The sequence below is a fragment of the Hyaena hyaena genome, unplaced genomic scaffold (assembly GCF_003009895.1).
Source record: "Hyaena hyaena isolate Hyena2069 unplaced genomic scaffold, ASM300989v1 scaffold_1287, whole genome shotgun sequence".
NCBI lineage: Eukaryota > Metazoa > Chordata > Mammalia > Carnivora > Hyaenidae > Hyaena > Hyaena hyaena.
The window spans coordinates 142,264-155,066 of NW_024081921.1; the positions used below are offsets into that span (position 1 = coordinate 142,264).

Genomic DNA, 12,803 nt, shown 5'->3' on the forward strand with positions numbered 1-12,803 from the left:
ATTATCCTCCCCCTTTTCAGATAAGGATGCTTTGAAAGGTAACTAATTTGGTTAAGATCCCCTGGCCAGATAGAGAAGAATCAGAAGTAGAGTCATGGAATCCATTTCAAATTCTTCCATAAACAGCCTGCTGTATCCCACCCCCTTTTTTGTTTTTAACAAGTGGGCCATAATAAAAAAAAATCCTTTAAAATGAAAAATGTGAATGTGCCATGGAGTTTTTTTTAAAAAACTAGGTTTTAGGTGTATTTCATGAAACTTGCTCTTCTGCTCTTTTTTTTTTCCTGCATAAAATTCATGGAAAAACTGGAACTTCGTTCTTTTTTTGAATTACTGCTCAGGAATTACTGTTCAGGAATGTGTATGTTGCCTTCTCCTCCTCCTCATTCCTAATTTATAGAGATCATACAACTCCAGGACAATCATGGCTGACGTCTATGGTCTGGTATAATTATTAATAGCCCTTCTTTATGCTCTCAAAAATGTCCTGATGTGGATGACAATTCCACCACCACCTTAGTGGGTCAACGTTATACATGCCGAGGTGTCATATTGCAGCTGTCCACTAGGTGTCAGCAGTGTAACCCCCGGAAAACACTCCAGGAAAGCATTTCATTACAAAAGTCCTATCAGAGCAAATAATTAAGTGTAGTGCAGGAGCTACCTGCAACCTTGTCTATTCAAAACAAGAGAGAGAGCTGGGGGAGGAGAGCAGGAGCAGGTGCAGGGCAGACAGGTAGCTCCTTACTGGGATCCGGTGGAGAAGGAAGAACACCTTTCTTAGCCAAAGGACTCCAGTGATACCTGGAATGGACACCCTGGTGTCTTTCTTAATTTTCACTCACAAGATGAAGCCAGTGTGCAGTGACGTGAAGAAACAGTTTTGAATGAAGACTTATTTTTCCCCTTCCTAAGCTGCTCTTCAGATCATGATCGGATGAAGGTCACACAGGTGATCTGGGCTTTAAGGAGTCTACTGAATGACTGACGCGTTTGAGCCAGAAGCTGAGTTATCTGAACACACATCCTTTAAGGGACTCAGAAGTCAATACCATTCTCGGACTCTTCTTGGAATGACTCACGGACTGTACGTATATTATCCTTGACCCAGGTGGATGCCTCTGCTCTCTAGAAACCCTCCTCCCTTCAGATGTGTGGCACACCATGACATACAGGGTTGGAGAAGCCCACAGCATGGGTTTTCCGATGTTTGTGCCTTTCAGTTCTTGGAAGTGGCTGCTATTGCTGGTGGCCCTCGAGTGTTCTGAAGCATCTTCTGACTTGAACGAATCCACAAATTCCACTGCCCAGCATGAAACTAATGTTCGATTTGCTGCTGCCAGCTCAGAGCCAGATGAGAAGATATCTGTTTTTGCACTGGATTATGACTATGTGCAAATTCCTTATGAGGTCACCCTCTGGATACTTCTAGCATCCCTTGCAAAAATAGGTAAGTCTCCAAACACCTGGTTGTGAGAGTTGTTCTACACATGAGATAATGTATGTGAAAATGCTGTGCAGATGGTGAACTACGTGGGTTTTAGCTGTTATTGCTATTGCACCAAAAAAATCTGTTCCTTTGAGTCAAGGAGAAGTCATAACTGCTTTGTGTAAAGCCATTTAATACTTCAGGATTCTGCTTTGAAATTTGAGCAGACTTCTGGGTTCCGAGTTGTTTTGATTTCTTCTTGTTTCAAGGTGACAGCCATGTGACATTATTTGGCACATAAAAATCTCAAGTTCTGTGCATTAAAAAAATAGAGTAAAGCACATACGTCTCGGAATGATGCCCATTAGAAATTTTAGGAGCACATAATGATTCTTCTGTAAAATATTCTTCCTTCATTCTTGGCCATGTAACTGTGGGCTTCATCAATGAATCCCATTGTTTATTCTTTAAAAGTGACATGTGCTCCTTGCAGATTGACAGAAAGCAAGGAACAAGACAACCACACTCAGTGGTGGGATATGTGGGCATAGGAGATGATATGTCAGTAAGATATGAGCCAAATGGAGCCAGCGGGGCACCTCTGGTTTCCTTTGTGAAATACAGGGAATTCAAAATCATGAACTAAATTCTAATCAGGGTTATTTGTGTCAAAAGCCAAAGTGCTGTTTTACTGCTCTCTGACCTTTTAATCTTTAACTCCACCCCCTTGCCTCCTTAATACCGGCTTATTCCATAGTGGAAAACTGATACAGTTATCTCACTTATTAAGCCTAACATCTCCTTTGCCTCAGTTATGAGCTTTGTTATATGGGTAGATAAGTGGTCCTATTGGAATAGAATCCATGAAACACTGTGATGCTTATTTATCATTTTCCTCTAGCATGGGTATGAAATATAGGTTGAGCCAATGGATCAGGCAGTTAACTCCCTGGGATCAGGACTCTGGGTTCCATCTATTCATCTAACTTCCTCCCTGAGGATGACAGGGCTACTGGTGTATTCACTAGATGCTCCTTCACCTTTTCATTATGAGCTACTAAAGTCTGAAGAGTAAATGGAAATTGTTAGTGTTAAGAACTCTTGTATGATTTGTCAAATCATTAACTTACACAAAGGGTTCATGTTATTTCTAAAAAGTGCTCAAGTAAAAATGGCTTTCTAACAGGGTAACATTCTCAGTTCAGAGCTAGGGTTCTAGCACCTTTCATGCAACTACATGGGCACCGAGATCATTCAAAGTGATCTTATGCGGATCTTGAGTTTTCCTTTGAGAACAATGCTATAGATTCTGCCCCCACTCCCACCCCCAACTCACTTCCTCTTCACAGTAATGGGTGAAGTTGGTCTGGGAATCAAGGAATGACAGCTGCCACTGACTAGCTAGTCACCTTGACTTTTTAGGTCTCCATGTGCCCAGCTTTGAGATTATTTCTAAGACCTCTTTAGGTGCAAATAAGAATTTTCTAATGGCAAAGAGGCTTACATTCTCTATCAGTAAACAGGGCAATGTAGAACGGATATATTTGATCTGAGGTTTATGTTGTCATAAATTGTAGACTGTTTTTTAGGATACTTCATGTGCCCATACTCACTATGTCTAGAAGTTCAGAGGATGGTAAGACATTATTGTTCATAGGACTACTGGATTAAATGATCTTGATTTTCATGTTGATGGAATGCAATATACTTTAGAAAAAAAATAACTTCGGTAGGTTGTCAGTTGGATCATGCTTATTCAAGTTCAATGTCAAATTTGGCTAGTCTTAGGGATTCAGACTATTTCTATGTTGTACAAGAAAAGAAGGCCACATATATTGATTATTATTTCTTATGTGTCAAGTACTGGACTTGGATTTACATATGATGTCTCATTTGTCTGGGGCAAAAAAAAATATGACATAGAATTTTAACATGCAAGGAATCTATATAGACTTTTTTTAGATTCTATATTACAAAACTTGAATCAAAATATAATTAATAATCATTGTATTTATCATTCATTCTTTCACTCAGTCATTCTATCAAGTCACATTTATTAAATGCCCATACCATATGTGGAAATGAGGTGGTTCCTGGCCTCAAGGGACTAGTTGAATGAGGAAAACAGATGAATTTAGCACTGCCTGGTAGGCACTCTGACAGAAGAATATCACAACTCTCCCCCAGTCCTTTTTAAAACATACAACTATGGGGGCACCTGGGTGGCTCAGTCAGTTAAACGTCTGACTTCAGCTCGGGTCATGATCTCACAGTTCGTGGGTTCAAGCCCCGCATCGGGTTCTGTGCCGGCAGCTCAGAGCCTGGAGCCCATTTCAGATTCTGTGTCTCCCTCTTTCTCTCTGCCCCTCCTCTGCTTATGCTCTGTCTCAAAAAAAAAAAAAAAATTAAAAAAATAAATAAATAAAACATACAACTATGTTATAAAACAATCTTCTATAACAAAGATAATACGGAGTCATCTTGGACTTTTTTCTTTGTATTTTATTTTAGATCTACTTCTTGGAACATTATAGAAGCGTGTTACTTGAGTCATTGGGAAGAATGGAATTGTAGGGCCATCTTTGACTTTCAGGCAGGACTTTGTTATTTGTGGCCATTTAAATTTCGGGCACTGGAGCTGTAAACTCTCTCAAAGTGACTGACTCTATTATCCATCATAAAAGGGGAGGAGTGTGAAATGCACATGATGTTTCTCTCTACAATGCCCTACTTTACAGTGCATGGCACCGCTTCCTGCTACCAGTGCATAGGTGTAGCTTAAGGCAGTTGCACATTGGATCCATTTCAGGAAACTCAATTCTTAGAAGCAAGACCAAACTGGGAAGACACAGGGACTCAGAAAATCACACTATAGGCTCTTCCACTTCTTTTACATATTAAAAAGTTCAGTGTAGTTAAAATAAGCACTAACTGGAGAAGAAGAAGAGGAAAAAGACGAAGATGAAGATGAAGACGAAGGAGATGAAGGAGACGAAGGAGAAGAAGAAGAAGAAGAAGAAGAAGAAGAAGAAGAAGAAGAAGAAGGAGAAGAAGAAGGAGAAGGAGAAGGAGAAGGAGAAGGAGAAGGAGAAGGAGAAGGAGAAGGAAGAAGAAGAAGAAGAAGAAGAAGAAGAAGAAGAAGAAGAAGAAGAAGAAGGAGGAGGAGGAGGAGGAGGAGGAGGAGGAAGAGAAGAAGAAGAATAGATGAAAGAGGAAAGAGGAGGGAAAGAGAGGAGAGGGAGGATGAGGAAGGTGGGAGGGAGGAAGAGAAAGCTGTCATTAGGAAATGGAGAGAGCAGGACTCTCAAACTCTGGAAGAAGGCCTGAAAGCCTACTTCAAGCCACTGGCTTAAAGGCAGTGGGTAGGCTTGTGGTTTTGGATTGTCCCTTGATAGTAATTATATTCTATAATAATAACCTACCTGTTGATAATAAATGAAATTCAAAACTCTGATCAAGGAAACCCACATGCTCTTTGGATGGCTGGACTTAAAATTCCTAAGGAGACATTCAATGGTTTTCTGTTGCCTATGGGAGAAATCTACACTCTTTAGCCTTAAACTCAAGACCCCCTCTTAAATGGCTCAAAATCATCTTCCAACTCTTCTTCCAATATTCATCCTAATTCATAATTTGTTCCAGCCAGGTGGATCTCCTTGATAACTGTCAGACCTATTTGGGCCATTTCTGTCTCTTTTCTTTTTCTGTTGGAATTCTTGCCTCTTAAAATCTCTTCCATTCTGTTGTCCAATTATGTAAGTCCTTGTCATACCCCAACAGCCTGTTTAACCTCACCTTCCCATATAAAAGCTTCTCTGGTGAACATTTAACCTGATCAATCATTCCTTTACACACTTATAGATTCTTTCAGCAAATAGACCAGCTGTCGTGGGCAAAACATCTTGCTAAGCACCTTGGGAAGATATAGAGATGTATGTCATTCTGTATGATTTGGAAGAGTCTGGAGGTTAGTAGGGGAGATGAGTCATGCACACAAAAAAGATAGAGAACATTGTTGTTAGACAGATACTGATAAAAATAATACAGTGATTCAGAGGAAGACATATGAGTTCCTCGGGAAGTGGTTGGGAAAGGTTTCATTCTGAAGATTGAGACGGACCTAAATAGGTTGAAGAAAAGACAACTCAGGCAGCACTAATGGTAAATGAAAACTACAAAGGGGAACCACAGGGAAAAGGTGTGTAGTTGGCTGTGATGTAGAATCCATATATTATGATAGTGTTGTTTGGGAGGGATATTGACCTGGAGAGAAGCCCAGAGGGGCCTGCTGTGCTCTGATCTCTTCTTATATTTGTGGAAATTATCAATGTATACTTCACTGTGTACATATACATTGCCTCTTTTTTGTCTTCGTATTTGTTAATGTCTTATTAACAAAATTCTAACAGCTGGAATTGTAACAAACATGTTTGGTTCTCCACCTTAAACACAGTGCTTTCCAGTGGGTTGGTCTTGGTCCAAGGATGCTTCACAAATACCCTCAGTTTAAAGTCTGTGAGTTGCTTTATGTACCTTCAGAGACTTAGATGGAAACTGAGTTGATCAGATACACGTGGTTTGGAAAAGTCATCAGGAAGCAGGAGGTGCACTGGACTGGGGAATTGAGGGTGAGAGGAGATCAGGAAGCTAAAGCAGGAGTCAGGATGGGAAATGGGGAGACTTCAAAGAAAGGCGGTGGCTGTACAAACGGGGAGGTGGAGCTGATTTAGGGGCAGAGCTGAGAGACACAGCTGATGAAAGAGGGAACCGGTTCTAGGAGCAGCAAAGGTGACAGGACTTCAGGGACTGTGACTTGATTTCCTACTTGAGTGACTGACTGGATGGCAGTGTCGTTGGTTAAACAAGGAAAATAAAATAAAGGACTGAAGTTTTGTTTCTTGGTTTGGTAATGGGAGGCTTGGAAGAAGCTGGTGTTTAGGTAACTGGGATTGACTACTTGAGCCTCAAAGGTGGGTTTTACAGGAACGCAAAGGAACTCTACCCTCTTCCCTCCTCTTCCCCCACTGCCCTCCCAGCTCCTGTAAGGAGGGGAATCAGGGAAGAGTGAGGGAGGGGGCGGCCGGCTGAGGACCGAGCGGGGACCTGCTCAGGACTGGCATTTAAGTACTGGATTTGTTTAAAGCCCCCGCAGCACTTCCGGTCCCTGCTATGTATGGGGTTCTGAGGCTCAGGGATGCACACCTGCCTACCCAAGGTCCCCACTGCTTGGTTTTAGAAGGCATCTTGTATACCAGTCTCCTGGTATCTTAGTGGCCAGAGCCACTTTATTTGCAAACATCTAAATGTGGTTCTCTGCTCTTCCCTAGGCTTCCATCTTTACCACAGACTGCCAGGCCTCATGCCAGAAAGCTGCCTCCTCATCATCGTTGGGGCTCTGGTGGGCGCCATCATCTTTGGCACCGACCATAAATCTCCTCCTGTCATGGATTCAAGCATCTACTTCCTGTATCTCCTCCCTCCCATTGTCCTGGAGGGCGGTTACTTCATGCCCACCCGGCCCTTCTTCGAGAACATTGGGTCCATCTTGTGGTGGGCAGGCTTGGGGGCCCTGATCAACGCTTTTGGCATTGGCCTCTCCCTCTACCTCATCTGCCAGATCAAAGCCTTTGGCCTCAGCGATGTCAACCTGCTTCAGAACCTGCTGTTTGGAAGCCTGATCTCGGCTGTCGACCCTGTGGCCGTGCTGGCTGTGTTCGAGGAGGCGCGTGTGAACGAGCCACTATACATGATGATCTTTGGAGAGGCCCTTCTCAACGATGGCATTAGCGTGGTGAGCTGTCAAAGCATGTCCCCAGGGAGAGGAGGAGTCAGGTGGAGCTGTAGACAGCAGTCCATCCTCGGGGCAAATGGAGAAAGCTGAGCAGGACTGGGTCAGGGCAGGACAGGGACAGGCTTTGGTCAATGGAGTGTAGCCAAGTTCTGGTAACTTCTCTTAGGATCTGCCTCGAATACATAATTGCTCACTAACATTGCTTGTCATCCAGTAGCCAAATAGCTTCTTTAAACAGAGAAAAGGGAGAGGACAGGTCATTTTTTTAGTTAAAATCAGGTTTTCAGTTAGTAGAAACTGTTGTCAAAGGCAATTTTGGTTTTCTCACTAGGATAAACGGTACTTCACCATTTTTCTTTTCTCTCATTCACTGGACCTCAGCCTCATTCCCTTTATATGCTTTTTGTTTGTTTTGTGTTTAACATGTTGCATGCAGTAATGAATTTAAAGAAAAGATGAGGTAGGAAGGGAGTCGAAAAGGCTTTGCAGAAGAAATGGCGTTAGCTGGCGTATCAGCCTTGATGGCATGACTCCTACCAAATATGCGAATGAGGCATTTTTGCTAAGGACTCTTTCTGGGGAGAAGCTGAGAAAAACTTGACAGGCTGTCAACACAGGGCACTGAGGCCCAGATGATGTTTTTGGTGCTGGAATATTCAGGCACGTCATTCCCATTGCTCAGTTTTATTATATTACCTCAAACCTTCACCAGTTGTTAGACTGTGAAACTTTTATATATAGTTTGATTTGCTTTTCTTATCTTTTTTAAAAACTTATTTTAGGGATAGAGCATGAGTGGGGAGAGGGGTGGAGGGCAAGAAAGAATCTTAAACAGGCTTCAACACTAATCTGGGGCTCAATCCCCACATGTCCTGAGTGGATATCAAGAGTTGGAAGCTCAACTGATTGAGCCACCCAGGTGCCCCTACTTTTGTTATCTTTAACCTTATATCACACCACATATATGATACTGGAATGCATTTATATTGTAGAAGCTTCAAACAGTACAAAATTACACAGCATAAAACCACAAAAGCTTCCACTTGCCCCTCTCCTCACCCTCTAAGCAACCCCTTTGATCAGTCTGGCATTTTCCTTCCCTGTCTTTTTTTTTTTTTAATGTTTACTTTTCATTTTGAGAGAAAAAGCACACACGATGCAGGGTGGGGGGGAGGGGCAGGGAGAGAAGGAGAGAGAGAATCCCAAGGAGGTTCCATGCTGCCAGCGCAGAGCCCAATGCCAGGCTCACTCTCCTGAATGGTGAGATAATGACCTGAGCTGAAATCAAGAGTCACATGCTTAACTAACTAAGCCACCCAGGCACTGGGCCCGTGTCTTTATTATGTGTGTGTGTGTGTGTGTGTATGTGTGTGTGTGTGTGTGTGTGTGTGTGTGTGTGTAGCTGTGTATTATTTTGCATAAACTGGGAAAGGTTATATGTATTCCTTAAATATAACAAATCTTGGATTTCATTCTATGTCATTTGTTATGTAGTATTTCACAGATTACACCAATGATAATTTATTTAACCATTTCCTGATGTGGGTATTCAGGTTGCTACCAATTTTTCACTTTTGAAAAATACCACACTGCAATGACTATTCTTGTTTCTGTATGAGTATTTTTATAGGGTACATTCCTGGAAGTGAAATTTCTGGGTTAAAAAGTGGGTAACTGTAAATTTTAAAAGATGCTGCTCATCTAGTTGGTGAGGAAAGGATTCTTCCCCAGGGATAAGGATTGACACCCAACAATAAACAGATGACAACAGTTAGATACATATACTCACAGCCCAGAGGAGGACATTGCACACCACGCAAGGCCACGTGGGTGCTGCACTTGGGAACAGAGAGAACAATCAGGGGTATGGGAGTAACGGTTTATGGTAACAAGAAGAGAGGTGTGTCCTGGTTCCCATAGGATGATGTGATTGACTTGTTTCAAATCATTCCATAGGCTGTCAGGAGACTGACACCTGATACTCAGGAATGAGCAGGTATAGTGCCTGGTCCCATTGATAGAAAAGCTATTTGGTCAGCGAGCCATCAGACTAGGGAGGAGAACTTGGAGTTATGCCATTCAGACGCTCCTCGTTTTACCAAATGTCAAGGTAGTACATAATACTGGACCTTAATTTTGGTTCTTATACCATAGCTGCTAGAATTTTCTAGAAACTCTTAGTGGTCTTACATTTCCATAGACAGTATATTAAATGCATGTTTTCTTCTATCAATGTCCACGAGAGATATTTCTTCTTAATGTTTTCTAATTGAATGAGCACAAAAGGGTTAATCATGTTTGTTTTAATTTGTATGATGATAGTAAGCATCTTTGCAATGATCTTTGATCATTAGTGTTTCTCATTCTGTAAACTGGAAGTTCATATGCTCTTAGGGTGGCCAGACTTTTAAAAAAATGCAGGACACTCAGGTAAACTGAAATTTCTTATAAACAATGAATTTTTTATAAGTATGTCCTAATTATTGTACGCAAGTATCATATCTTGTCCATTTTTCTGTGCTGTTTTTTTAATTTTTAAATGATTTGTAGAAATTCATTGAATTATCTAAGTTTTAAACTTTCAAGTATTACATACAAATCAAAAATTTCTCTCACTGTGTCACTTAAATGTTTTTAGGGGTGCCTGGGTGGCTCAGTGGGTTAAGCATTCAACTTCAGCCCAGGTCATGATATCACAGTGTGTGGGTTCAAGCCCCGCGTTGGGCTATCTGCTGTCAGTTGGGAGCCAGCTTCAAAACCTCTGTCCCCCCTCTCTCTGTCTCTCCTCCATTCATTCTCTCTCTCTTTCTCAAAATAAATAAACTTAAAAAAAGTTTTTTCTTAGATTATGGTATCTTTTTTTAAAATTTTAAAAAATGTTTTATTTATTTCTGAGGGAAAGACAGCATAAGCAGGGGAGGGTCAGAGAGAGAGCGAGATACAAAAAGTGAAGCAGGCTCCAGGCTCTGAGCTAGCTGTCAGCACAGAGCCAGATGTGGGGCTCGAACCCACGAACCATGAGATCATGACCTGAGCCAACGTCGAACACTTAACCGACTGAGCCACCCAGGTGCCCCAGATTATGGTATCTTTTATCCTATAAAAAGTTTTAAATCTTTAAGAGCTTGAACCTAATGTATTCTTTTATTGACTCTGGGTTTCATATATCTTGCTTTCAGAGATTATGTCCAACCAGAAATCATGCAAATATTATGTTTTTTTCCCTTTCCTGATTAGTTATTTAATTCATCTGCCACACAATATTTTATTGTGAGGGCTTCATGCAAAAACAGACAGTGCAGGGACTGAAAGGCTTCTAAAAAGCAATCCAAGATATCTAGGACTGATTCACCAAATGAAGGAGAAAAAAAAACACATGAAGTCAGAAGTCAATTAATTTGTTCAGCAAGATGCTAGACTCATCAGGGCTACCCAGTCTCTCCTTCTGGACAAGTCCCCAAGGAAGCCAAGTTGTCTGAAGCTGGGAGGGGAGACTGGGACTGCCCATGGGACTGACCTCCTGCCATGTGTCTCAGAGTCACCTTGGTGGACTGATGAACACTCCGATGTCCAAACCCCACCCCCGACTCTCTGGGAATGGAGCCTGGGAATCTGGACTTTAACAGACACCTCAGATGATTGCCAATATTTGAGAACTAATGGTTTCTCCCTTTTAGGTTGAGGACAGCTGATGTATCTTGACCTAAAACAATTAGACGTTTAGAACAGGGTGGTTCTCTCCTCGGACTGGGCTATATTCAGCTCTGAGATCCCTTTTCCCCATCCATTCAGTCTTTAGATATTTTCACACCTCTGGTTTTGTTATAATGGAGCACGTGGCCCTATTCCACTACTAGGTGGCCCCTCTGAACCATGATGTGTTCATTTCACATTTCATCTCCCAAAGAGAATCTGATTTCATTTAAATCTAAGTTATTTGCTATTACTTGCTTACTGTGCCCCCCATCACTGGCTGAGCTACTGAGAGTGCTTATCTGTGATAATATCAAAGCCACCCCTTGACAGTCCATTCCGAGGTAATTCTTCAAACTTTCCTCCACAAATGACTTTCCAGATACCACCTCTTGTCATTTTCACAGGACACCCGATTTCTAACATTAGACTCCATATCCCCTTTGGGGTTGCCCTGATCTTGAGAATCTGACTTCACTCTGAAATTTCTCTAGAATTTATATCTAGAGCCAATCACAGCTCGGTTTCTGGTTGAGGTTTCTTGGCTCACGATAGTTGTTTGATTTTCCCAAAGTTTAAGTTTTTCCACTTGGACCTTTTTTTTAAGATGATCATTTCAAAATAAAATTATAATTTTCAACCGGCCACAGTGTCTGCTGAGGACACTGCTGTGACCTCCAGGGGGCGAAGCTGCTGTTGTGTAGCCCCAGAGGGCTTGCCTACACATCACTCCTGGGTCACTCTGTGGTCACCCACAGCACAGTGAGTATTAAGTGTGTGCTGGGGCCCTTCTGTGCCCCCACGTGAAACCGGAGAAGTCCCAGGGCCAGATTTAGAAAGCAGTTTGAAAGCAACTGGCATTTAATGCAGTCCATTTGTATTTTGAGCTAAGGGCCTCGAACTCACCCTTTCATTGAGTGAAGGGGCCTTCCTGAGGGCAGCAGTCACAAGCATGCTCTTTCAGCAGAAAGTCTGAGTCATCTGGAAAGCGATCTGTGATTTGTGGGTTACATATGACAACCCTACAGATCTTTATCCACTAAAGAATTGCTTTCTTACTAAAAAGAGCTGTTCCAGAACTGTCGAAATACCAGTGAATCTGATTCTCCATGTCTCTTGCCCCATGTATTTCTCCCTCTTGCGGAATATTTCGCCAGAGCATACCCTTCATGATAGGCAAAGGGAGCAAAGCCAAAACCCAAATAGCTTTAAAATGATAACTAGTATCTCCAGTTGAATCTCAGCACCAAAGTCATAGCAGGAAGAGACGGACAGCTACTATATCCAGGCCCACACCTTCAGGGAGCACCTGTCCATGCTGGGGCTGTCTGGGCAGTGGGCATGAGAAGATGAACGGTGGGCCTTTGACCCTGAGGGCAATCACTCTATGGAAGAGGGACAGCCATTGGCTTTGCTGGTTGTGAGGACAAGATGGCAAGTTTAAACCAAACTAGGACAGTAGTGAGCAGCTTGTCAGAGGAAACTGCATTGGATCTGGGAGAAAACATTCATGTGGGGGTGAATTTTCCTTCATGATTCTCTCTTGTTTATGACTTTCCTCCATTAAAGGGGTTCTCGCTCCAATAATGTCCTTCAAGAGGCACTGAAGTGTGGCCAAGAGCATGAACAGCAAAGCCATATCCCTTAGTGCAATTGCTGGCTGCACAGCTTGCATTCGGTGTGACTTTCGGTGAATTACTTAACTCCTCTGGGCCTCAGTTTCCTTTCTGTAAAGTGGAGATTAGGTTGTGTGGGAATTCAAGTGAGTTGATACACCTAAGCATTAAAATGGTGTCTGGCACAGAATATGGAATGTTTGGTGCTTATGATATTGTGATTTATGATAAATATATATTTGGACTTCATCCCCACTCAGAGCACAGAGTTCAT

At 42.2% G+C, this 12,803-nt stretch overlaps 1 protein-coding gene across 1 annotated transcript in view; it reads left to right on the forward strand.

Annotated features, from left to right (window-relative positions):
• The first annotated feature begins 1,194 nt into the window (after positions 1–1,194).
• Positions 1,195–12,803, forward strand: part of SLC9A4 (solute carrier family 9 member A4) — a 61,733-nt gene continuing 50,124 nt past the window's right edge. The window contains exons 1-2 of the mRNA XM_039223196.1: positions 1,195–1,450; positions 6,757–7,220. Coding sequence (XP_039079127.1) covers positions 1,195–1,450; positions 6,757–7,220 — 720 coding nt within the window. The remainder of the gene's footprint in view (positions 1,451–6,756; positions 7,221–12,803) is intronic.